General features: G+C 42.8%; 1 protein-coding gene across 1 annotated transcript in view; it reads right to left on the bottom strand.

Annotated features, from left to right (window-relative positions):
- DMRT1 (doublesex and mab-3 related transcription factor 1) overlaps positions 1-27,751 on the bottom strand; it is a 59,373-nt gene that overhangs the window by 14,106 nt on the left and 17,516 nt on the right. Inside the window, exons 3-4 of the mRNA XM_018559473.1 lie at positions 26,898-27,172; positions 21,080-21,245 (exon numbers count right to left, since the gene is read on the bottom strand). Coding sequence (XP_018414975.1) covers positions 21,080-21,245; positions 26,898-27,172 — 441 coding nt within the window. The remainder of the gene's footprint in view (positions 1-21,079; positions 21,246-26,897; positions 27,173-27,751) is intronic.

Below are 27,751 nucleotides of genomic sequence, written 5' to 3'. Positions count from 1 at the left end.
ATAATAATTTATAAATATTAATATGCATTGTTTCCTCTGCCTGTTTTTTAAAATATATTTTTAAAACCTAAAAATATGTACAAAACCACAGGGACAGGTACATGCCCTTTAAGCCCATCACAAACTAGTGATTTGTGATTGTGAAATCTGTTTGCAGTGCCTTATTGTAAAACTCTGGCACACTATGCGTAACCCTGCACCAGTTAATAGGTAAAAAATAATATTTTAAAGTGCAGTGAACCCTGAGCTTCTATGTGGTTTACAAAACATTTGCCACGTTAATACAAAAGGCCAAAGTGTGATTGCTAATGTGTGAAAAGGCTCCATTGTTCATACTTCTTTTCTGCAGGTGGGTTTAAATATAAGTATAACAGTGCAGCTCTTTCAATAGAGAGTGTCTTGTTAGTTTTACGGTTTATACAGCAACGCAAAAGTGCTTCTGTCATAGAAAAATGCTGCGGGTATGCTTGGCAGAACGTAATTTTTAGGAAGCACTAACAAACTTTTTCTGTAAACTATCCACCTTTCCAAAATAAGACAGTCATTCATAACAACCTACTTGGCTCTGCAACAGTTGCCTGAAAAAAAAACCCAGATGGATGGAGGAAACTCTGGATGTGAAGAAAAAAAAAAAAGACAGTCGGAGCCTGAGGCAAGAGCCGATACCGATGTAGTACAAGGAATTACAAGGAAGATGCTTGCTGCAATTATCCTGCTATTTAACCCAATCTATGGCTCATCAGCACAACGTTTACTGCAGTATTTGAAGTGAGACAAGCTGACAGAAAATGCAATCGGCTTTATCTGTCGCCTCCAGCCATTACGCTCCTTTAACCCAGGAGTCGTGTCAAATAAAACAACTGTGCATTGACTTCTCACTTCAGCCAGCATTACAGGAAAGATTGACAACCCCCGGATGCTGAGAGTTCATTAGAGGCAGTTCACTTGCTGCTCAGACTGCTCATGTCAGAAGGCACCTCTGCCCCTTTAGAGCAGTCTTGCCTAGCAGAATGTACAGCTTTCAAAACCTATTCTGCAAAGGTAAAAATCGTACAATTCAATACATAAAAAAGAGCTCTTTTTAGAGAAAGACCAATAGTTATATTGATCTAAAATAAACCAACCCTTAAGCCAGGGTTGGACAAATCAAATCCCAGTAGCCAGATAGCCAATGCTCCTTAAACGTTACAGCTGGCTCCTAACTATTGAGGATTCCTCTAGCTCAGGGGCGCCCACTATTTTTCGTCTGGAGATCTACTTTTCAAATGACGAGCTCATTGAGATCTACCAACGAAAAACATGGTCTAAAAAGCCCCCTGATATTTCCCTTTTAAAATAGAAAAAGAAATTGAGGACACAAAGTCCTCAATCTCTTTTCTGCAGCCTCTATTCTAAATGTGACAGAACGGACGAGCAGTGAGGGGAGAGAGAGGCGCCGGCTGTCAGATCCTGGCCGAGCGTCTCTCTCCTCACCGCTCTGCATTAGTTAGTGACAGCGGCTCTGTCCTCCGCCCTCCCCCGCCGCCGGTTCCTTCACTTCTTCTGGGGAGAGCAGCGGGGATCCAGAGAAGCGGCGGGAGGAGAGGACATGGCGATCTACTAGTGATCGCTACGCGATCGACTGGTAGATCGCGATCGACCTTGTGGGCACCCCTGCTCTAGCTGTTGTCAGTGGAGCTGGCTCCTAAAAAAATCCTGCTGACTCCTGGATAAGGACAGACTGGCCCCTAAATTCCACATCCATTTGTCCACCCCTGCCTTAAGCCATCATTTATTAAGTAAAAGTGAAATACTTGCCATTATGATACGAAAATAATATCTTGGGGTACATTAGCACAACTTTGTTTTTCAGTTGCAGATGTGTTTTATAAAAACATTTTGCGTGAAAAAGATGGTTACACGTAGGCCAGTGCATGGCATATCATAATTTTTTTTTATTATATCAATATTGATTAAAACAAATATGACACCCACTAGACCAATAATACAATAAAAATATGACAATTGATATACCACATCATGGCCTATGTTCGGCCTCATCTGGAGTATGCAGTCCAGTTTTGGTCATCAATACACAGAAAGGATGTCCTTGAGCTAGAAAGAGTCCAGAGAAGGGCAACCAAAGTAATCAAGGGGCTGGAAAACCAAAGCTATGAGACAAGGTTACAAAATGTAAACATGTTCACACTGGAGGTGCAGAGATTAAGGGGGGGACATGATTTTCATGTACAAGATGTTCAATGGTGATAGCAACATCAGCAATAAACTTTTTATGGTAAGCTCCATAACAAAGACTAGAGGGCACCACATAAAATTGGTGGAGAAAGGATTTCAGCACAAGGGGCGTAGGGGGTTCTTCTCAGTTAGGGTCTGGAACTCGCTGCCGCAAGCAGTGATTTCAGCTGCGAGTGTTGAATCGTTCAAAAGGCATTTGGACGATTTCCTCAGAGACGGTAACATACAGGGGTACAGGTACTCTTAAGAACAAGATCATACATGGACTCATACACACGCAGAATCACATGCACACACACGATGAGTTGAACTTGATGGACCTGTGTCTTTATTCAACCTCGAATACTATGTAACTATAGATGTGTAACTGTCTTTTTCCTGCATCTGTGGATGTTTTTATGAGTTATATGTGGTTACAGGCCAGCATCCCACTTTTGGATGACTAGGTTTGACTTATTGCTACTAAGAGTTTTCTATTAAAGTCTTGGGATGTGGTTTTACACCTACTTTTATTCATGCCTATGGAAGGTACATTTTTCTGGGAACCTCACCAAAGATGCAGCAAGCAGGATACACGATTACCAAATACCAAATTACATAGGTGTGGACAAAGACTAAGGTTGGATTCACAATGCTAACATGTGCAGTTAACATGTGGCGGGTTAGCTTGTGTTGTGTTAATGAGAATGCAATACTAAGATTATCAAGGAGCCAATACAGGCAATTTCCTGGGGGGTGAGTGGTCAGTGAGGACATTTGTTTATTAGGCAGCTGCTCTGTGAAGTTATTCCTATCTCCTGCTGGTCCTCACTGATGTACTATTGCTCTGTCACATGATTTATAAAGCTACTTTTGGCCCACTAAAATGAGGCAAGCAAAAGAACAAAGGAACTTTCTGGCATAGAGACGTGAGCGAGCTAACCATGTATTTCTCTTTCGCACACACAGGACAGTCTTCCCCCTTTCATTAAGCACAGGGGTACTCTCACTGTCCAGCATCTCTCACAGAGGTGCTCATAGTCTCTCTCTGGAATGCACTAGAATGCTAATAATCGGGTATTGATGTGGTTGGGATCCCAAAGCCATTTCTCTCACTAACATCCCAATGCAGGACATTGCAGCTGGTTTTCAGGTGCACTCTTTTAGCAGACGGCCACTGTGTCGTGACAGCTCCGGCGGTGTATGGTGTGATGTCTCAACGCACCAAACACCTTAGAGATCATTGAAAGATGCATCTGACCTGCATCTGACCTCCTAATCTGCATCAACCAGCTTTTGCATTTTACAATGTACAAAAACGCGCTAAAATCGCGCTTTAAAACGCGCAAAACGCCAGGAGGAAAACGCGCATATGACGCGCTTATGAAAAACGCCCAGGTGTGAATGGAGAGTAACTTGTATGGGCAGGGAAGCAGTTCTGACGCAAATAAAAGGCCCCTAATCCAGCTTTGTAACCAACCTACAAAAACAAAACCATACCAGTTACATTAACAGGTTGCTATCTATTGAAATGAGATACACAAATAAACATAACATACTGTATATGTGATAGTTTATATGCTTGTTCTAGGTAATTTGCACCAGTTGCTCAATTTAAACTAATTCACTGGCTTGCAAAAATACCTTCTCTTGTCAATATGTGGCACTTATTTTGCATTCAACCATGTATTTTACATAGAAAGACGCATGGTCTATTGCCAGCAAGACAATTACTTTACATGACAAAAATATAAGATGTGCTTAGCAATGCAGGGTTAATGTTCTTTCAAGCATTCTGGCAACATACTACATTCCGGCTAAACTGAGTATCTTCTAAAGCGAAGGCAACATAAGTGCCAGACAGGAGTACAGTGAGAGCCTGTTCTTCCACATCCCTATGTGTAAAAGAAAGGTAACTCAATCAAGCTGCTACAAAGACCTGTTATCATTTCACAGTCATAGATTTAAAAAGGATTACTGAAATCTGCTCACACAGAGCAATATGAAAGCACAGAAAGCAAAACACCTGCACTTGCTTAAGAATGCACAATTCCCTACCTACAAAAACCCCCCATATATTCTGTGTAACAATGTGCCCGATACGGATACCCCACTAGTAAATTCTTGGAAAAAACTTGCACTCATTATGATCTGCACACCGGTAAGTAAGCAGGAGCTCAGTAAGCAGCAATATATGCAAGAACAAAATGTGTACCAGCAGCAAGCAACCTTACTGTCAAGTATTATGTTGGTGGCCAACACCTAACATGAATGCTTATGTGACTCAACAATGTATTCCTGATAAAAAAACATACATTAAATCCAAGCATATTCGGAAATTTTTCGCACAATTATTTCTGTAAGTTTGTCACCTTCGTTTTTTTAAAGTAACTCCGCCCACAACTTTTTTAAGCTGAACTCTTGGCAGATATAAAATACACAGATTAGTGCAATTCTGTATTCTTGAATACGTCAATAAATGTGCCTTTTCTTTAAATGCAAACAGTGTAAATACTTGAACTTGACCTGGTATTAGTCTCTTGCCTCCTCTTTACAATAGAGCTTAGACTGTAAAAAAGGAAGAAGCAGCACACAGAGCCAATAAGTTCATGTGCTGACAAGAAGCATGCTGATAGGAGGAAAAAGAAAAGTGGCAGAGAGCTGTACATCTGTAGAAACACATAAGCTATTTTCTCTCATTACAAATCCAGGGTAGGTACTTCGAACATCCGCCTGATTTAAAATTTCAGCTGAGTATGCAGGGTCTAATGGAATTCATAAAGTAATGGCAGTTAATTTAACCCATACAACACTGCTTCAAGCTGAACCCTAGCCAAATATAACAAACGCCCACTTAAACACTTACCTTTTAACAGGATCAGGCTCTCTCAGGTTACCTCTGCTTCCTAGTCACAGACAAATAACTGAGGCATTGCTTTAAAACACAGATCTAATAACTACACACGCAATGTAGCCATATTTGTGTCTCTACCTGCAAACCAAATGTAATTGGCTTATACGTACAGTTTACACCCCATTGTCTAGCCAATATTGGCATGTAATCCTAGATAGGTGGATCGTACCCTTATGGTTAGAAGTGCCAAGGCCAGTTCTTTTAGCCTTTGGTTTCTCAGCTCCAGAGGCAGTGCATTTTAATGGCTAGACATGGCAATTTCATTACATGCAGCATTGGACAGGGACACAAAGCAAGCAGAATTTGTAATACGTTATCCTCCATAAGGAATGAGTGTACCTGATATATGCCTCACTATATAAAGTATATTGCCCTGCACAAAGTGAGCTTGTGAATCATACTAACATTTTCAATCTCCAAATCCAAGGTTAACAGGAAAAATAAACAAGGAAATTTCTGATGGAAAGATCAAGTCATAAGGAAAGGGGGAATGTAGAAAAATAAGTTAACTTTCCTCGCTTAAAAAATAAAAAAAAACATAAAACAAAACATGAGAGGGGAAAAAAATAAGTTATACCCATCTAAAAGCCAAATTCCTACATAACTCAATCTGGACATCTCATCTGGTGTGAACTGCACTCATTTCTAGTGTAAACCCCACCGCGCTCCGCAATGATATACTGTAATGTCACATCGCAATCTGGATTTACTATAAAGGGCTGTGACGAGTTTCAGAGCAGTAAACATTGCAGCGAGGTGTATTTCACACTGAGCTGGTTTTTATGAAGAACACTTCACCGCCCGGCTCCGGCGGCCCCAATGATGAATGGTGAAAGATGCGTGACAAGCTTCATCATTGTTTGTAAATCTTAACTGTTCCTGCTCACTAACTCTGTAGGCAATTTTCAAAGACAGCGGCTGACAGAAGGACAGCACGGCTCCCCTGAAGGTTATTTCACTCGTGCCTGGCTTATTTTGCTTACAAGGGGACCACTGCGCAACAGCCAACATCGGATGCTCCGAAAATAAAAGGAGCAAATGAACCTACAAACTTCACTGATCTAACGAAAATCTGTCATCTGCTGAAACCTTACATAACATTCAGCTGTTTTCTACCCTATAAACTCTCAGACAATTCTTATGAACCTACTTGTATAAAATGTCTAGGAACATTGGTGTGCTACAGTTTTACAACCGTATTCATGTGAAAACAGGGTACCTGGCATGTGCTTCTAAGGCAAACGTAAGAGCTATCTGACACCCAGGGTCCAAATAGTGTTTATTTGCTTTGGTAAATGTAATATTGCCTGCACCATCGGTTCTCTGTAACACTGCGGCACTCAATTTCTCAAATGGTGTCAAGGCACTGACAGCCAGGCTGGGATCGGAGATTTTAAAATATGAGCATCAGATGCACCTTGCACCCAGCACGTCTATGTATGAAGCTTTAATATCAACTGCAACACATTAATCACCAATTCTTTTGAGCTTATATGTGAATGGGAAAACATAACACGCAAATGTTGCAAATTTGGATGCAAAAGTGGAAATACACTGTAAACTACTAGCAGTTTGGCCAATGTCTTTACAAAAATAGAAACATTCTTTTTTTTCTGCATTTAAGACAGCAAATGTCTCACTATCTTATGGTTCAAGTCACTGCCATTTTCTTAGATGTATATGAGATACCCCACTCTGCATCCAAATATCAACAAGACTTTAACAGAGATTTTAAACAGTTGCTTGGTAGCAGACACACCTTTCTGTTTATTTCTTTAATATGTTGCTATAGCCCCTATAGGAAAACCCAGTGCCTATGGGTATGAAACATGCAACATTTCCTCTGCCTCCCATTATTCAGTGTATGGTGTCTGAATGGCCAATTCCCAGACCTATGTATGAAAGTAATGGAAATGGGGGAAGATTGGGGAAGCTGGTCAGCCATATGTTACCATCAGCTATCAGAAGCTCAATATCTGCCCATGGATTGCTGAGACATCCAGCGGTGGCCTAGTTACTACACTGCTGCCTTACTTTTGCAAGCTGCATCTCCTTATGCAGTAGATTTAGGACACTCAAAATATATTTTTTTATTTCTAGTCAATGGAACAAACATGCAGCCAGTAAAGTCAGAACATTTAGGGGTCTATTCAAAAAGCTAGCCGCAGGATCAGCTGAAGCTTCGGCTGATCCTTCTGCTAGCTTTAGTTGCGGGAACCCATCGGTTCAGTAGAAGCGAAGGGCTGCTGTACGGGCTATTTGCTATAGCCCGTACAGCTCCCTAAGGCGGCCGAGCGGCTCAGCCGAGCCGAAGGCATATGATTTGGCTCCACTGAGCCGAAGTGACAGCTGAAATGGGCCATAGGAAACAGTTGGGTGGAGCTAGCTATCACTGCTAGCTCCGCCCAATTGGCTGTTTTTACTTTTTTTTTCTTTTTAGATTTAACATTTATTTACATTTTCAAAAATATTTTTTTCAACTTTATTTATTTTGTACTCTTTTCATTTAATTACTATTCTGCTTGGTACCAAGCAGAATAGTCGTGCCGTACGCCGCTCGGCGGCATTCGGCTATTCACTCACTGCAGTTCGGTGCCTATGAGAATAGGGGTGAATGGCAGCGAGTGAGCTGCCGGAGCTTTGGCTCAGCAGAGCATGTTCGGCTGACCGAAGCGCGGCCGCAGTACGGCTGATTTCAGCCGATGTACGGCTGATTTCAACCAATATACGGCTTATATAAGCCTGCAGTGAATAGCCGAACAGCGTTCGGCTCACTTCACTTCGGCTGGGTTATTCACATGGCTGCCTTCGGCTGCTGAAGCCTTGGGGTAAATATAAAAGCCAGACAATTTACATTTTTAGAAGGATGGGTCAGTAATGGAACCCTTTGTATTTCTCTGAGCACAGGGTTCTCCTTAAAACATTTTAGATTTACTGTAAAATCTTGTTTCCATTGAGGGACACAGGACTTTAGCAATTCTTAGACAATTGGGTTATACTGCTGGCTACGGGAGTCTAGGACACTTGACAGTCAAAAAATGTTAAATCAGCCCTTGTATTACCCTGCCTCCAACTGCCAAGTCTCAATTTTGTGAGCAAGGAGTGCACAAGGCTAATAACATACAGGGGTGGAACCTGTGCCCCTCAATGGAATTCAAGAGAAAGATTTTAAAGTTCAAAATCTTATTGTCTTTATCGTCCATTAAAGAACACAGGACATTAATAATTCTTGAAAAAATTGGGACATCCAAAAGCAGTCCAACTGAGGGGTGGCAATAGCCACTGAGAGATCCAACAGATGTGGAAATCATATTACAAGCAGTATCTGAAGGCATCAACATCTGAATAAAGGTTAGGAGAACCGGGGCCAGCCAAATGTGGAATTGCCACAAGCCAGGAGAATGGCACAGACGATCAACTTAGTGTTCTAGACCAGTGCTTCTTAAAGTGTGGGTCGCGACCCCATATGGGGTCCCAGAAGGGGGGTCGCGATCCGAGTCCCCGGCCGGGACCGCCATCAGGGGGGTATGGCCGGTACTTGTGTGAGGGGCCCAGGCGGCTGAGGAGGTCTGGGCTCCAAGCTAGATTGTTTTATTTCAGTTTAATGTATAATTTTCAGTGTAGTGTAGTTTTTAAGGTCGCGCCCCCCCTGTGCACTTGGTACCTTCCTGAGCACGTGTGCACAGGAGGGTTTTTTTGTTTTACATTGACTGAACTTTCTTTAACCCAGCAGCAGTGGAGCACAGCTGCTGGACGTAAAGGTGGGGAGGGGGCTTAGTAGTACTGACTGACCGACACGGGAGGGTATCTGAGAGAGAAGAGGAGAGAGAGAGAGAGACGCTGAGGGGAGAGAGGGACGCTGAGGGGAGAGAGACACACACTGAGAGGCGCTGGGGGGAGAGAGACACACTGACCAACGCTGGAGAGAGACGCTGACAGATCCTGGGGGGGGGAGACAGACACTGACTGGTGCTGGGGAAGGGAGAGAAGAGAGACACTGACTGGTGCTGGGAGGAGGGAGTGAAGAGGAGAGAGACACCGACTTACGCTAGGGGAGGGGGGAGACACCGACCGACGTTGGGGTCCCTTAAAAATTTCCTCGGCCAAAAAGGGGTCACGAGTGGAGAAAGTTTAAGAAGGCCTGTTCTAGACAAGGAAAGGTAAAAACCAGTAAGAGAAAACTGCTACCTGGAGAATGATGGGCCTCAATTAGCAATGTGGATAACTAAATGATACACCATAAGGGAAATAAATGAAATATTAAACTACCAGAAAAGAAGAAAAAAAAAACTTAAGGTGGTTAATAAGAAGTAATGTTTACAAAAGGTCTACTTCTAACATACCTAACCCTCAACATCAGGAAAAGGCGCTTGGATAGACAAGATATGTCTAGAAAGAAAAAGGACCAACCAGTCTACAGCCAGACGCTTAAGCAGAACACCTTAATCCCTTCATAACAGGGAGATCCACAATAAGAAGGATGTTACCTGATAGATAAGTAATCTCTTATGAGACATACATGGCTGTGAGTGCCTTATCAGCAGATAATCCAAATAAAGAGAGGGAACAGAACCCCTCAAGACATAAAAATAGAAGAGTAGTAACCCAGAATCATGTTAAAGAGAGGGTGGAGTAATAAACAACACTTGTTTAAAAAAAAAGGGGGTATGCAGGGGTGAAGATATACCGTAATGCAAATTGGTGTTTCAGGGAAGTGATAGCCACCCCTTAAACCTGCCTTACCATAAATGAAATATATGTAAGGGACAGAATCCTCTGTAGGGCTATCCGACAACAGTGTTCTACAATCACTTCATATATTTGAATGGGGACTAGTGGTGCTTGCACTGGATCCCCTGGAGGGTTAACAAACGACCCACAGGGCTCCAGACATTTGTTCCAAAAGCTCCACAAGAGTTTGTCTTTGTGATTAAGGGTTATCTTTTGGAGATCTGATCCACAATGACATGGTTTCACAAATCTGTCAACAGAGGACAGAGAGTAACTCCAGATAACCCAAACTGGGACCTGAGAAGGTAGTCCAACTGTCTGTCAGTGAAATTCCAAAAGGTAAGAGTATCATCAACGTGTATTGTGGCATTTTTTTAAGGTGGATGACTTCAGTGTCTACAGTGGCAGAGGCTACTTATCAATACATTTCCTTCCAAAGGGATAAAGCTCCCTCGCATTGTCAGGAGGGAGCAAAGAATCTATAGGTTGAAGGTCTTTGAAGCTATAAGAACTCCAAAAGACACTATGCGGGGCTGAACATACTAAATGAAGTGATATGATTATTGCTGAGCTACAGTATTTTCAGGATAAGACTGTGAGAGGGTTCTGAATCAGAGATGAATGTAGAGGCCTCAGGCAGGGGCGGACTGACCATACGGGCAGTCGGGCATTGCCCGAGGGCCCGCAGCCAAAGAGGGGGCCCGTCACCGACCACCATGCCCTTTTCAGCCCGCATGAAAGAGGACGCGGGTTTGTTAAAGCGGCGACGGCAGTATCGCCCGCCTCCCGGGCCCACTATACACTGCTGTTGCCGCTTTAACAGAGCCGCATCTACTACAGTGGCGCGGCCGAGAAGAGCTCCGAGGTGGGGGCGTGTCGCAGTGGATGGGGGCGTGATGCAGTGGACGGAGGGCGGACCTAACGCAGAGGGCGGACGGATGGACGAGAGCCTCATGCTAGGGGGGCCCCACTGAGATCTGGCCCTGGGCCCCCCACTGGAGGAGTTCTACAAAAACCCCGACTGGAACCTGGGGATCGGGAGCCCTGATGCTGGTAAGTGAATTTAATTACTTTTTTTTTTTTTAGCTGTAAATGGGAAGACTTTTAACCTTTAAGTCTCCATTCACATACAGCGTTTGCGCTTCCTGTGCGGTTTCTCATGTGGGAGCCCGCACGGGGCGCAAATGCTATATGTGAACTGCACGTATTCCGCTCGTTTGCGGCCATTATATAGCCGCGAACGTGTGGAATTTGACGGAGGATCGCGCTTGCAGTATTTTGGGGGTCGCACAGGTTAAAGCTCCATTCACACTGGAAAAAACAATGCACTTTTATGTGCTTTGTCCAGACTATTGCTGGACCTCGCTGTACGAAACCGCACGGCCCCAAAAATAGTGCAAGCGCGATAATGCAGCAGATTCTGCACGTTCGCGGCTATAGCTGCAAACGAGCAGAATCCCTGCAGTTGTTTCACATATAGGGGTCTATTCACGAAGCTGCCGAAGGATCTAGCCGTAGCTTCGGTTACGGGAGTCCATCGGTTAATTCGAACCGAGAGCCTGCTGTACGGGCTATTCACAATAGCCCGTACAGCTCCCGATCATGGCCGAGCCGAACGCATATGCATCGGCTCGGCTGAGCCTTGCTGAAAGCCGAAGCTGGCCGAGCGGCCGGCCTGCTTCTGACAGCTGGGCGGAGCCAGCCGTGATCTTACGGCTGGCTCCGGTCATTTCAGAGAGATCAGCGTCCCTGGTTAACTGCTAACCAGGGGCACTGATCTCCAAACAGCAAACTCTCCCTGGCGCCCCGGGAGTCTCCTGCTCCCGGCCGCCAAGGAGAGAAACACTGCTGTGCCTTTTTTTCTTTATTCTGACACGCAATGTCAGAATAGAAAAAAAAAAAAAGGATTTTTCCCATTGAAAAGCATTGGGCCATTGCTATTGGCTATTTCAATTTGCAATAGCCAATAGTAAACTAGCATTGTACCCGCCCTCTGCCGTTCCCCATCAGGTCAATCAGCAGAGCTAACAGTGTTTGGCTCACTTCACTTCAGATCGGTCATTCACTCGGCTGCCCTCGGCAGCTTCGTGAATAGACCCCATAGTGTTTGCGTCACATGCGCAAACGCTATGGGGGTTATTCACAGAGTGTATAACGGAGCCGAAGTGAAGTGAGCTGAACGCTGTTCGGCTATTCACTTCAGCCTTGTAGGGCTGCTTCAGCCGTACCTCGGCTAAAATCAGCCGTACATCGGCTGCCTTCGGTCAGCCCAACATGCTCTGTATGTTCGGCTGAGCCGAAGTGCAGAAGGAGTTCGACTTAGCCGATCCAATATCTGGATCAGCTGAGCCGCAGCTCACTCACTGCTGTTTACCACTATTCTCATAGGGGCCGAACGGCAGTAAGTAAATAACCAAATGCCGCGAGTGGCATTCGGCTCGGCCATTCTGCTCAGTACCTCCGTGGTAGCGAGCAGAATAGAAAAAAAATTAAGAGTGAGGAAAAAATTTTTTTTTGAAAAATTGTTTAAAAAATGTAAAAAAAAATAGGAAAAGTTAAAATTTTTTTAAAATATTTTAGAGAAAAAAAAAAACGACGCACATCCTATTTCCTGGCACCTGCCAGAGTCTTCTAGTAGGTCCCGGCCAATAAATAACAACTGGGTGGAGCCGGCTGTGACTGTTTAATGACAGATCAGCATCCCCTGGTCATTTGGGGACGTTGATCTGTTATTACAACTGGGCGGAGCTAGCCGTGAGATCGCGGCTGGCTCCGCTCAGCTGTCATCTGTGTGAAGATCGGTCGGCTTCGGCTGACCTTTCTCCCTGCTTTGGCTGTGAATATGACTCAGCCAAGCTGAAGACTATGGGTTCGGTTCGGCTGCTATTATGAATAGCCCGTACAGCAGCCCTTCGGCTGTGGATGGAGCTTGTATATGGGTGGAGCACAAGGGGGTCCTATAATATTGTATTGCCCAGGGGCCCCATGTGTTGTCAGTCCGCCCCTGGCCTCAGGCACACAAAGAGGCGGGGGTCTCAGTCTTTGGAGAGAGCTACACTATAGTAATAGGGTTTCCTTCATCTTGATTACAATATGCCTTGGTTTGCAGCAGACTAGTCCTCTTTGCATGCTTTAAAAGAAATTGTGCATTGGGTAATTAAGAACAACTAGGCCCAAGTTGAGGCAAGGCCTTATTCACAAACACAAGCAGCTGAAGAGGGTGGTAGGAGGCCGGGGGAACAAAGTCACTGTAGGCAAGCAGTGAAACTAGACTGAAGACCAAAGGATCCACCATAGGAGCAGGAGCATAAGCGGGAAGGTGCTTCCTCTAGACTGAATGGCAGGAGAAAAGTGCACAGCGCATACGTGCCACACACCTCACCTGGATGATGATGTCAGTGCTCAGTTTCCTCAACATTAAAGTGACACTAAACTCAGGAGTTAAACCTTAAAAAGGCAATCAAGTACCTTAACTATTAACATAAATGTATGTTATTTGTGTATCACTCAGCTGTAGATCCTCAAATCATCTCTGAATTGGTGCTGACACTGTCCTTCCTTCTGTAGGGTGGCTACTTTTGTTCCCCATGGTCCCTGTGTGTGTTGTAAAGGAGCCACCACTCAAAGCTCAGTCCTGTGATTGGCTATAATCTCACATTTAGTTAACTAATTTGTATTGAGATTGTAGTCCATCACTGGAGCAAGCTTCGAGCGGTGGCTACTTTACGACACACACAGGGACCATGGGGAACAAAAGTAGCCACCCTACAGAAGGAAGGACAGTGTCAGCACCAATTCAGAGATGATTTAAGAGTCTACAGCCAAGTGATGCACAAATAAGATATATTCTTATTAATAATTAAGGTACATCAATGCATTTTTTCAGATTTAACTCCTATGTTTAGTGTCACTTTAATGTGTGGCAGGAATTTAAAACTGGCACTTAATGGTACCAACTGTGGGGTAGCCCCTAGACCTGGAGCGCAATCTGCAGTTAACTAACACAGGACACAAGGGTCTGGTAAGCGTCACAATGCAGTGTGCCAAACAGTCGTATGGTATGTATGTGTATCGTCTCCTAAGCCAGGGCTCAAAATTTCCACTCGCCCCCTCACAATTGGCGAGTGGAAACTCATTGGGGTAGCGCCGCCAGCAGGACCAGGGGAGGTGAAACTACCGCTGCTTCTGCAGCGGCGTTCGCTTCACTTTTCTCTGGCCGGAGTGAAGGGAAGATAGCCATACTGATGCTTCTCCTCCTCGGCTGCTCTTTAGCTGCAGCGGCCGAGGAGGAGAAGAATAAGTTTGGCTGTCTTCCCTTCACTCCGGCCACCTGCAGCTTCCTCTGCCCACCTCAGCTTTCATAGGCTGGGAGGAAGACTGCAGCTGCTATTGGCTGGCTGGAAGTTTTTGCAGCGTGGGAACTGAAGGGAGTCTTCAGCTCAGTACATGGAGGATTTCTGTACCTCCCCCACCAACACTAGAAGAGGAAAGGGTACCTAAATCAGATTAGCTATGTGCACTGTAAGTCCATATTCTTTCTGCCTTACTCCGCTGACCTCTGTACTGTGCATTACATTACTCATCTCTGTACTGTGTGTTACATTACTGACCTCTGTACTGTGCATTACATTACTGATCTCTGTACTGTGTGTTACATTACTGACCTCTGTACTGTGCATTACTGATCTCTGTACTGTGCGTTACATTACTGACCTCTGTACTGTGCATTACTGATCTCTGTACTGTGAGTTACATTACTGACCTCTGTACTGTGCGTTGCATTACTGACCTCTGTACTGCGCGTTACTTTAATGACCTCTGTACTCTGTATCACACCACTGACCTCTGTGTTGTTACTGGTCTCTGTACTTTGCGTCACACCGCTGGCCTGGCGGAGTTAAGGCCGGGGCAGGGTTAGCTGGGGCAACTGCTGGCGAGTAACTCTTAAGGCACGGCTAGTAGCTCAGGACTTGAACTTTTGACCCCTGTCCTAAGCTATTGCTGAGGATACACTCATCCATCCAACTGTTATGTAGAGACCAGCTCAAGAGCATTTGGAGTCTTGATTGAAGTCAGTGGTGAAAAAAAAATATCTTTAGTGAACTAAGTATCTTGAGTGAGGAAAAAATAAATAAAGAAAATAAAATGGCTAGTAAAAAAATATAGTTAGATTTATTCCAACAGAGCTGATGAAAAGATGTACAACCTCCTAGTAGACTAGTGAAAAAAACCTAGGCATGATGGTTGGAGGGAGGGTTATAGACGGGCTAGTTTAACAAGTTTTGTTTGCCAGTGTCCCAACCTCCTGTAGGTGGCAGTAAACGCCAATTATTAAACACAAAAGAATTTCTAAATTCCTGTGCCCCTCAATGGACGATTTGGCAGATCATCTAATATCTGCAGTTAGCTTAGGATGGAAAAATAAGTATAACATTTTTAATGCCAAAAAACTTACTCTGAAAACTTTTTAGAAGGAGTTCACGTAGGAGGTACCAAAAACATCTTCCATATACAACATATTTAATGTTAGATATGCTTTTACAGCTACTTCATTATAGAGAGGCTAAAGAACATTTTTCCGAAAGGTTTTAAAAGTCATTCGGGAACTTAATTATACATATTGAACACCCAGGCAATTGTCTAGTCCTGTATCAAGGAAATGTAGAAATGTTGGGTCATTAATTTTAAGACCAAAGAGAACAGAGATTTTCCAGAAAGCAATAACAAAAAAGTAGAGCAGAAGTATCTTCTCAAGGCAGTTGCAGCAGTAAAAACTGCAATATCATTGTTATGGCTCAAGTAAATCCCATAGTGTTCATTTCTTTATGTGTACAGACAAAGATAATTTAACCTGCTTGAAAAAAAAGCTGACACCTGAAGGATAAAAGAAGGAAACAGCAAAGGAAAAACTTTAATTTTTAAAGTAGCCCTGTCTTAAAATAGCACACCTCCAAAAAACCATATCTGTAAAATGAGAACTTAAATACTTATATTTCCCAATGCCCGCATAGCTACAACGTCCATTCAAGAGACATCTTTAATTGAATCCACAGGGAAATCAACTTATCTGGGAGTGTCGGTTTCCTAGGTCCCCTGGTGACCTCCACCTCACAACTGTGTCCTGCAATGCATGGGGGTCAGCATAAGGTGAGAACTGCTTGAGACCCACGAGTTCCACTGCTTTGGATGTGTTTTATTTAATGAGAGGGTCACTTTAAGGGGAAAATAAACTGGGCAAGAATACAGTAAGCATTTTCACTTTGTTGAACTATAAAATCCAATTTTTCATGTAAAGCCTAACTACCTTTTTTTTGTTCAAGGGTAGAGTTAGGCTTTAAGGTAGGTCATATTATATTACTATGGGGGTTATTCACAAAGCTGCCGAAGTGCAGATGGAGTTAGACTCAGCCGACTTAACATCTGGTTCGGCTGAGCCGAAGCTCGGGCAGTTAATTCGCTGCCGTTTGCCCCTATTCTCATTTGGCTCTGCTATTCTGCTCGATACCTCCGAGGTACCGAGCAGACATGAAAATAAAGTGAAATTTAAAAATAAAGTTGAAAAATTGTTTTAAAATGTAGGGGGAAAACAACATTGTTTAAATAAAATAAAAAAAGAATTGTAAAAAACACAGGCAAAGATGGCAAGAAAAACAATTGGGCGGAGCGAGTCGAGAGATCACGGCTGGCTCCATCCAGCTGTCATCTGCATGGAGATCAATCGACCTTTCTCCATGCTTCGGCTGTCACTTCGGCTCAGTCGAGCTGAAGTGTATGCTTTCGAATTGGCTGCCGTACGGGCTTATTGTGTATAGCCTGTACAGCAGACCTTCGGTTCAACTGAACTGAAGGGCTCTGGCGGCTGAAGTGAGCTGAAGGATCAGCCAAAGCTACAGCTGTATCCTTTGGCTCCATAGTGAATAACCTCCTACGTTTTTAATACGCAGTTAACTTAGGGTACACGCAAGTAAAAACTGATACATGAAATATGCACATAAAAAGCAGCCTATCTGTTCAGTTCTTCATCCAGTCATTGATGTAGTATACCAGTGTCCCAGTCCCTGGTGATCATAGACCCTCTTCTTGTTATGCAGGAGCACTAGTCTCTGACACACCCACTTTGCATACAAAAGGTCTGATGTGAAGATGCCAGTATTAAGAGATCACCTATCAGATTAATTCCTACTTTGTAAGTTTAAGGGCTTAATTAGCTGTAAACCATCTCTGTGTTATAGTGTACTGCATTTAAAAAAAAATGCAGCAGATCCATTCAAAACCTGCATTGTGATGCATTAGCTGCCCGTTCAAAATGAATGGGTTGCCTTACTGCAGCACATGTAAAAAGCATGCTACCGTGCATATAGTACTGCACCACAACAGTCTGAATGTAGCCTAAAAGTGACTGGTAAAGCCAGGAAGGATGTACACCTGCAGTGAAAATGGGCTGAGCTGCATGAATGCCAACTGTAGGGGATTGCATAGCATGCTGATTAAATTTGATGTAAACCCTAAGCAAATTGTTTTTGTGAACCTGTTTCAAAGTGTCCTACCTTGATATCCTGCCGGTAACAGTACTTTCTGTAGCTGACGGACGATGCTTGGGCACTGCCTCATTGTCAACCTGCCATGCTAGATCAGTTTGCCATTGGGTAATCTATTTCATAGACCTGATAGGCAGCCTAAGGCTGGGCACACACCTTACAACCATCGCAAGACTTTTGTCTTGCGATGGTTGTAAGGTACTTAAAAAAACGTACGATCTGCCTATGTTGCATAGGCAGATCGTACTTGCGATGATCGCAAGCCACGCCCCCTGAGGGGCAGGCTTCCGATGCTTGCGCACATCGGCCCGTGCGGCTGTTATCGTACGGGCATGCCACAAACCCGCCGAACATCGTACGATGCTCGGCGGGTTTTCAAAAATGTCCGTAAGTTTAAAGTCGTGCGACCTTACAGTAGTAGAGGTCGCACGGCTTCCACACACCTTACGATCATCGTACGATCGCGGGATTTCCCGCGATTATCGTACGATAATCGTAAGGTGTGTGGGGACCCTAACAGCAAACTAAAGCAGAACACACAGCAGGCTGTCAACGCTGCTGCTAATTCCGAGGCAGTGGCTTAGCGTTGCCAGCCTGCAACAGGAAATGCTGTTGCTGACAAGATGTCCAGGTAGGAACTTTACAATATATTCACAAAAAATATTTGCTCACATACACTACACAGTGGTACATGATGCCAAACACACAGAAAAAAAGTTTTACATACATAGCTGCAGGGTTTACGGGATAGCTCTAGAAGATTACTAATTATTTTCACGTGCTGACTGAAATTTTTCTTGCACTAATAAGAAATAGTGATTGGGGTATTTAGATGGGAAAATAATCTTAGTTATATCATAGGTGGCATCATACATTTAACAATGGTCTGGTAAATATGCCACAAAAAGCATTTTGTTATATCCGTTTGATAAGTACAGAAACATCTGTTGGTCCTGCCAGAAATCCAGCGAACTGATAACATCATGTGCACTCTGCCTGTGCTACACTGTTATCAGTTAACATTGTTTCTAACTCTTTCTGTGGACTTCCGAATAAAACGTAACTAGTAATATTACATTTATTTAGACCAGGGGTCTCAAACTCAATTCCCTCGAGGGCCACTGGAGAACTATTTAAAGGAGAACTATTTTCACTCAGCCTCATAGTTCGAGCCGACGTGTGACAATGAAACTGTCACACGTCGACTCAATAGATCGGGAAGTGAGCGAACACATACCGTCGCTCGCTCTCTTCTCTATCCTGTCCCTGCAGAGGAGACTGGGAATTATATTGTTATATGTGGGGGGTGTTTGGGGGGGACTGTGAATTATATATATCTAAATGTGTGTGTGGCGGTATTTATTCATGTGTATGGGGGGTGTATTATTTTATGTGCAGGAATAGGTTTTTGTTTTTTTATGTGGGGAGGGGTAGAAAGAGTATAAGTGTATTAGGCCCCATTCACACCTGTATCTTTAGGTGCAATTAGGGATTGCTGCGTCAGAAACTTGCGTTTTCCTGCAGAAGGAATCCCTAATCTGTCACCCACCCGTAAGTTAAATACACAGCCCCCTCTCCGGCTCACCTTGTTGCAGGGAGGAGGCTGTGAGCGGCGCCACGATCACCGATCTGTTTATCTAGTGGCGATTAGTTATTTCTGCTGCAGACATTACTGATCTAATTAATCATTTTGGCCTGCGTTTAGCGAAGACGCCGGCCGAAATGATCTGAGTGCCAGCACTGAAGCAGCTATGCGGTCTTTGTTCTGCACGTAGCTTCAGGTATATTTATGTAAAGGCCCTGTTTTTAAACTAAACTTGGAAACGGGTTATATTGGGTCATCTTTGAAGCTGAACACTAGACAAATAGCTAAAAAAAACATGTGTGTGTGTATATATATATATCTAGATATACTGTTATATATATACACAGTATATCTATATAAATATACCTATATATATATACACACATAATGCTGCATTCACAGGGCATTTTCATGCATTCTGGCTATCCCGCTGTACCCATTCAAGTCAGGGCGACACAGGGTGACAGTGGCTGCATCTGTCAGCAGCAGTCTGGAAGGAGTCTTACATGGTACAATTACCTGCGGTTCGGGATAAATGATTGTTGCATGAAAAAAGTCCTGAAGGGTATATATAAGGACACTCCCTAATAGGATTGTGCAAAGATCATTACGATCATTCCTCCAACTGACAACAACCCCCTAACCCAACTGATGACCACTTTAAGTAAGGACAAACCCCACTGATTTAAATGTTTCCCAAAACAGTTACATTCAAGTCACAGTTACCAGTGTGCTTATATCAGATCTCAACTGTAGAATTTATAAGCCCTGAGATGGTTCTAGTCATAGACAATCACATGTGTAGCACCACAGCAGCTACAGATCTAAATAGAGGCAAAGATGATGCTATCATTGACAGATAGGAAAGTTTAGTTCGGCTTTAATTCCTACCCTGGACTGACGAATACCTGTATCCCATATCGTTATGGCAATGTGCACCTCCCCAAGAATAAAATGTACATCTTCCTCCAACAAATTGATGGTCACCCACAGAAATGTATTAATATACATTTTTTTTATTAAACTAGGCCTACTCAATTATTATCTAGCCAAATGTTCGGCAACAATGCAGCTTTGATCAGACCATATTGGTGTATGGAAAACTTGTAGGTAGTTGTACAAATGAAGCACCCATGTTAAAGATATATTCCCTCATATTTGCTTCTCCCACCATAATATGCAAATATACACGTGTGGCTCTACACTCCAATATTAGATTACATTATCAGTATTATCTACCTGGAAGTTAGTCTTTTCATGAAAGTTAGAACTGTTGCCAGACTATGCAGAAAAACTGTTGCAGAAAAAAAACGTTTGAGGAGGGTAGGATACATGTTCAGGATGCCGCTGGCCTAAGATTACCGATATGGGATGAGAGGCAGTAATCCTGGATGAATGATTACCCATACTGTACACCAACACACAAACAATTGATTTTTTAAGATCCATACTTACAGAACAACACCCATACGTTTGTCTTTTCTTCAATATTGCAGGTACGCTTTGCCTTGGATGATCAAGGAATGCTCTGGTTAAAAAAGTTTGCATTGAAATTGAGAGAACACAGCCTTCCTACTGATTGGTGCCAATTTCCATCTTGACATTCACCTTCTCTACCAGATTATTATTATACAGGATTTATATAGCGCCAATAGTTTGCACAGAGCTTTACAATATAAGGAAGACATTACAGCCACAATACAATTTAAGACAAGATGGTAAGGAGGGCCCTGCCCGTGAGGGCTTACAATCTAAAAATATCTATAGATGATAGTATTCTTATATTTTAATCAATAAACTATCAACACGTCGTCTAGTGTTTTTCTAGTTCTAACACCACCCTCTCTCTGATTCTACTGCAACCTTCCAGTGCTGCTTAGAAACATATCTGACTGCAGTGGATTATATTAAACAGATAGTGGAATGGACTTGTGACATTAGCACTCTTGCAATACCTCCTGGATTGTATTAACAGTACACTAATTCATTTAACCTGTTGCCTGAAGTTTATTTTTCACAGAATCAAAAGTCAATGTAGCTGTAAACTGTGATGCCATATACCACTCACAATGTTTCACATAATGAACTAGGGCTTACCACTTGACTTGGCATCCGGGAAATTTGGATTTTCCTCCAAAGTGAAGAATGGTGGAACACAGGTAGCAGTGGGCACACTCTGCCCCAGGTATGAAGGATAGTAAGAATGCATCCTGTACTGTGAGCTTGAACCATGTCCCGCCAAACGGTTGTCAGCGCTTTTCATCTGCATGGATGTAAAACACTTATTACAGTTCATCGACTGGTTTCTCAAAGTAACATGTAAACTAAAAGCAATTGAGAGCACTAACATGTATGGCCAATCTAACAAGTTGTCACCTTTTTAAACATTTTTTATGTAAAATACCATGGTGATATCATGCCTAAGGTGTGCTTATCTATGCTGTCACAACGATGTTCCATTTTTTTGCAAAACGCATTCCATATGCATAATCATCTGTAGCAGTGCCACAGCATTACCAAATACATTTACAGTATGCATACCCATATACAGTATTTTGCCACAGTAAAAACTGTTTAGCCCGTCCTTGCTATCCAATAATAATAGAACTATCCGTCTGATGGCAGCATTTTTAAATATCCATTATAACTAAGATCCTTGGACTTGTACAATAGCGCTGCTCATCATAGAAATAGTAATGTGCAAGAGAGCTCAGCGCTACTAGGAAGTGCTTAAATTTATATGATAATGCACCCGAGACATTGGACAGCACTTTTGAATGTATGTACAAGCACCACTAGGTGTCTGCATTGTTGTGCTACAGCCTATTCATCTTTAGAGTGGTGCTGACAGATATATACGTTACACTGGTATAGTGTTAGCTCTCAGCAATAGTATCCTGATATTAAGTTGGATTTTTTCTCCGTCTGTATTGCCACTACTGTGTATGCACAGGATCTTGCTGCTGTGTGATGTCAGAAACATGGTGGCATGGTAGTGGCAGTACAAACCAGTCACTACTACGCATGTGTAGGATCTTGCGGACATATCACTGGCGTCATAATATGAGGGAGGTATACCTTGCATGTGTGGTAGTGTCACTATATCACTATGAAAGTGAAAAGCTGCACATGCCCAGTAGCAGAAAGTCCTGGAAAGGGTAAAAACAGCATGGGCTAATGGGCTGTAAGGAGAAACTTGGCTGCTTCCTCCTCCCACCATGTCAGCAGCCCCCTGCTCTAAGAACTCTACCAGCAAGCCTCTTCCTCTCTGCAACCTGCCAGCAAACAGGCCAGGGTCACAGGCCTTGATCCTACCCCTCCAACAAAATGTCTGGACTCTCCCTCCTCACTACTGCATCTTACCTGTGCCTGTCCCCCACGCCCAAACCCACTTTCCAACCTCTTTCAACACGGTGTCTGCACACCCTGATCTCACTGCTGCAAGTGAACTCCACCCCACCCACCACCATTGTGTCTGCACACTACCCCCTCTATGATCATGTCTGCACACTCCCCCACTGTCACAACTGCACCTGACCCGCGTCAACCCTCACCACTTTACCTGCCACCTTAAACAGATTTTTATAACAATGGAGCAAAGAAAACAGGATAGCCCAAGCTCCACCTGCTGGCTAAATATAACATTATAATATTAATATGCAAAATGTGATATTTAACAGATAACAAATGAAAAATATTAACAAGCAAAAAATATATTAAGTACAGAACCAAATTACATTCCCATTAACTACTGCTTTAGCTCAGAGCTGCTAACAGATACTCTGAGCAGCCAAAGAAGTTTAAAAGCTGAAAAGTTAGGCAGCAGCTATTATTAGGCTGGGTTCACACCTGAGCGTATTTTTTCAGCTCGATTTTTTTTGTTCAGTGAAACGCGCGTTTCACTGGCGGTATGATTTTTTTCCCCCTTATTTCCTCTATTTTAAATTTTTTGTTTTTTTCACTTTCAAACTTCCCGCCAGCTCCGCCCCCTGCGACAGAACCCGGAAGTCGGCAGCCGCCAGAGGACACAGCAGGGATCGCGGACAAGGTAAGACCTGTACGCTGTATTCCCAAGTGTGGCTCGGGGTTACCGCTTTGTTAACCCCGAGCCACACTCGGGAATACCAATGGAAACGCGCGTTCCTGCGCGCCGTAAAACGCCCCGGTGGGAACCATGCCCATAGGCAATTATTGGTTTTCACATGTTGAGCGTTACAGTGGCTCTCTGGCTACATGGCATTGTCCACACCGGAAACTGGCAATGCTGTTGCTGTGAGCTGATCTTTGTAAATTTATCTCCAATCCAAGGGGACTCACAGCACAATAAAAATACGGTTATATTTAAAAAAAATTAAAATAAATCTATGAAACGGTTTTACTTCTTAACAAAAAAGAAACTATATTGATCTCAACTGCTTAAAAAGTTATATCACAGCAGAATTTTCCAGCACAAAAAAACAGCTTGCTGGAAACTTATGCTGTCTATTCTAAATCTGAATCACGTACTGCGGTACTAAGGAAAAGAGAAAAAGACCAGACGCAAGCTTGAATCATTGCAAATGCTGGCATGGCTTTGAGAGGAAACATCTATATCTGTCCACGTTGATAGACATACTTAATTAACCTCTGGTATACTGTTCCAAGCTACTGTTTAAGACAAAATCATTGACCCATAAACAATATGTTGCCATCAGAATCTCAAATTGCTGTGACACCAAAGAGATATAGCCCTATCAGCACTATGTGAGGAGAAAAAAAAATCTTTTATATTACCTGCGCCAAGAAATATGGCTTCTATTTATGTCACACATGAGCTGTCAGAAACACTATGATACTTTTAGCATAAATCTGCAGGCTGGAGGACATAATAATACATATTCTATGACTTCTAGACAAGCGGAACATTCATCCAGACAGAACACACTGTATACCTCTCTTCTCAATGATTTTATTTTTATTCTTCATCATCCATTTATATCAAGATAAGCACAAGATAGCAGCAAAGAGAGCCATCTTTTTAAAGCAGACCTGTAATATAAACTTGACCAGTCTAAAAATAAAGTGGAAGTTACATGGTCTTGGAGGGGGAAAAAAGGCCTCTAAAGTTTTTCATCAAAATGTGCTAATAAGCACAGCATACTTACCTTGTAAGCTATCCCCTCCACAGCAACTCTGTGCACAATCTCCTCCAATGGTTCCATTCTCACCCTTCCGGGTTCAGCATCTTCAGCCTCTTGATTGGCGAGGCAGGCATGATGTAACTCCCACCCATGCGCATGGGAGTTACTTCATTTGAGCATAGGACCTTGCCAAACCTGTGCACTCCGCTGCACTTTGAAGGGGACTTCCAGCAAAAAATATTTCAGTCTAGGAGAAGCTTTGCTGGGCTTCAGTTACCTAATGGCCTCGAACATTTCCTGGAGACCTATTCTGGGCTCCAGACTACCTCCTCCCAGTGCTCCTCCTCACTGAAGACTAGACGGACATTATTTTATACTATATTTCATACTTACCTTTCACAAGGTCTTTAGGCTGGTCATGTGATGGTGCAGGGTCCTCTTTGCTCTTCTCCTCAATAACGCAGAAAACAGTGCTGACCTTATAACGTCACCTGCTGGGGGACATTAAAAAAGTCAGCCCTGAGTTGAGCTTTAAGAATGATTTCTCCCTGACTCAGTTTCTATTAATGGCCCCATATTACTCATTTTGCCACTGTAGGGGCATTTGCACTGCTGCTGTTGCAGTGTATATGATAGGAAAGAAACTACAAATACAACAGCATGAGGCCCCCATACGCCTGCGATGGCTGGTGTACAGACACACCCCCTACCCCAAATATCAAACAAAATTCACACAAGTGTCCTATGTATGGAAAGCTTAAACCAGCCAAGTGAATGCAAACACAGTAGGTTGGTTGAACCCTTCTATTTTACAGTCCGAGTTAAAAACAATGGCTTCACTTTCCCCCTTCATTTCTAACAACTGCAAGTAATGATCACAGCCTTTGAAGTAACCAGGCTATTCCTCTTGCTATCCGATCCAACAGTACCTGTGCATAGAAGATATTGTGATCTGTTTATTGCGATCTGTTTATTGCTTCTTCTCTCATATCACTGCTCTCTAGCAACCCCTAGATAGCTGCTGTGAAAACTAAGACTGGAAATCTGAGTTTTGCAATTTCTACAGTCTTTCTGGATATCATGGGACATTCATTGTCATATCATGGGACATATCATGATCAATATCATGGGACATTCATTTTTTTTTTACTGCTTGAACGTAGCCAATATAAAGTAAATAATTCCAGCTAAGGATAACAAAGGGAATGAAAGAAGTCAAAGTACCCGGCAGGGTTTGGTAAAGTAGATTTTTACAACAAGTTGTCCCTGCTGCTATCTGGGGATTGCCAAAAAGAGGGAGCAAAAAAGAGCCCACAGCAGCCTCAATATACAAGTTACTGTTAGATGGGCTACCAAGAGGAATAGCATGAGTCACCTTAAAATGCACGCCAAAGCCCTCATTCCTTGGGACCACTATATATAAAAGGTTTGCAATTAATTCTACCTAAGATGGACCAACTGAGCCAAGAGCAAAAATGCTGTAACAAACTGTAAAACTCCTAACAGGATGTCATACGCATCTGCTTCTGTCTAACAATGGGTAACAATAAGCATATATGAAGATCACTGACTGAGCCAAACATACAACTCACCCTAATTACAATGTTACCCAGAATCCCTATTTATTAATATTTAATTACCTCCAACATGTTTTGTAGCATATTCCAGGGCTTTGACTATAATGCTGTAGCAAACATTAAAAAGTGAAACACAAGTAATGAGAACCCAGCTCATGTTGCTCTACAAATGAAAAGGAACAGATATAGATACAAAAGGTAAAGATATATTTGGCAGCTGTAGTTGTGGGAGAACTACATTTCCTCTGAAATTTGATGTGCTGTACTTATATTGTACAGAAAAAAATTGCTCAGAGAAGGTCAGGACTGCAGTCACAAATGTCATGTAAATTCAGCTTTTGTGGTTCTCATAGCCAGCCAGCTAAAAATCATTTTATCAACTCCCGAAGACAGGCAGCATTATACTGTTATATTTCTGACCATGGATTTGGAATAAACATTATCACAAATGGTTTGTCTTATAAATCCTTTGCAATACTGTGTTTTGGACAAGCGGCTGCAATAAATCATTTCAGGATTATCAATCTCATTTTAGTGAGAATACATAACATATTTGTCTTATTGACGTTAAGGAGCAGTAACTTAATCTTTTTTCTAAGAAAGGAAAGCAAGGAAGAAGAATACCAAAGAAGGCAGCAGCTCTCTTGGGAAAGTGGTTAACATTAGAGGATAATTTTAAGAAGTTACCCTTTAAATGACCCTGCCTCCTCCCAAGATGTTATACTCACCTGTCTATGCTCCTCACAGTTCCATGCTGTGTTGCCCACTCATTCCTTCCTATGGAGAGGCTGCCTATTTTGGGTCGCATGATAAACGGCCTCTTGATAGGAATACATTAGATTCTCTCCCTCATGAGGAGACTTTGGGTCCAGTTTGCAGAGTTCTCTTTAGCTCCCTGTAGGCCACATAGCAAGGATCTCCCAGGAACATGGACAGATGAGACCTTTAGGGGGTGGGACGTCATTAAAAGTATAATTGTATGAAAGTTAATGTATATTTTAAAGTAAGAACATTGTATTGATTGGTTGGTGCCCCTTGACCCCCCTTAGTCGCATTTGCTGTTGCAGTGAGGCTGCATTGCATGTTAGGTGAACTTTTTCTATTACATACTAGTATTAAGAGCAGTAGTGGGATTTTAAAAGTCCATCTCTATATGCACTTTAAATGTATAAAATTATTGGCAGATTCACTTTAGTGAACAATTTATAATTCCTTCACCTGCCATTGGTTTCCTGCTTGTCCAGGGACATAAGCAGCTGAGAAGCTTCTTATACCATTCTTCACTGAGGATCCACTTATGTCACTGGCACCAGCTGGATCACCACTCACTGTCATTTGGTAAGGAGAATAATTGTAGAGGTTATTGTAATATGGATACAGTGATGTTTGGTAGAAGTTGCTGTAATAAGCGGGATCCACCATAAAGTCAGAAGTGCTTTCCATGTGCCCTCTGCTGGGGATAGATGGGATATCCTGAACATGCATTTTGCTCTCTGCAGAAAATAAAACAAATGAATAAAGTTATCAAGGGCTTCAAGATGAATGCAATCGACATTACAAAATACATTTAAAGCACTGATACATTTTTATATCTGGTACTTCTACTTCTTTTGTAACAATTCAATTGTGCAATACAATACAAAAATAAATAATGATAAAAAACATGTAGCACACAGCAAACCTATCCTACATTAACATTATTTATCCTATCTGCTGTTTGACAGAAAAAGATGTGACAGGTTTAACAAAATTCTCAATGACAACACTGTGTTCTAACCAAGGGGGGTTTTGCCAGACAGTCCAGCTGGTCATCTTTGGCAGCTCCTGCACAACATGCTCGTCAATTCCTATACACCCTTGTAGTCCCTGGATTTACAGCTCCTCTGTCTTCCCCAGACATCTGAGGAGGAAAGCAAGATGAAGAACGAGAGCTCCCCTTGAAAGAGGTGGTCCACACCCCACTGAAATGTGCGTCATTGAATAAAAGTGTATTTTTTGCTACAACACACACCACACAAGTCCTGTGAGCGCCCTAATAATAACAATGTGTGTATTACATCCTTATATATCAT

This window comes from Nanorana parkeri, unplaced genomic scaffold, assembly GCF_000935625.1.
Source record: "Nanorana parkeri isolate BGI_ZX_2015 unplaced genomic scaffold, ASM93562v1 scaffold398, whole genome shotgun sequence".
NCBI classification, from domain to species: Eukaryota; Metazoa; Chordata; class Amphibia; order Anura; family Dicroglossidae; genus Nanorana; species Nanorana parkeri.
The sequence above is the reverse complement of the archived record's forward strand: the minus strand, read 5'-3'. Positions and strand labels throughout refer to the sequence as shown.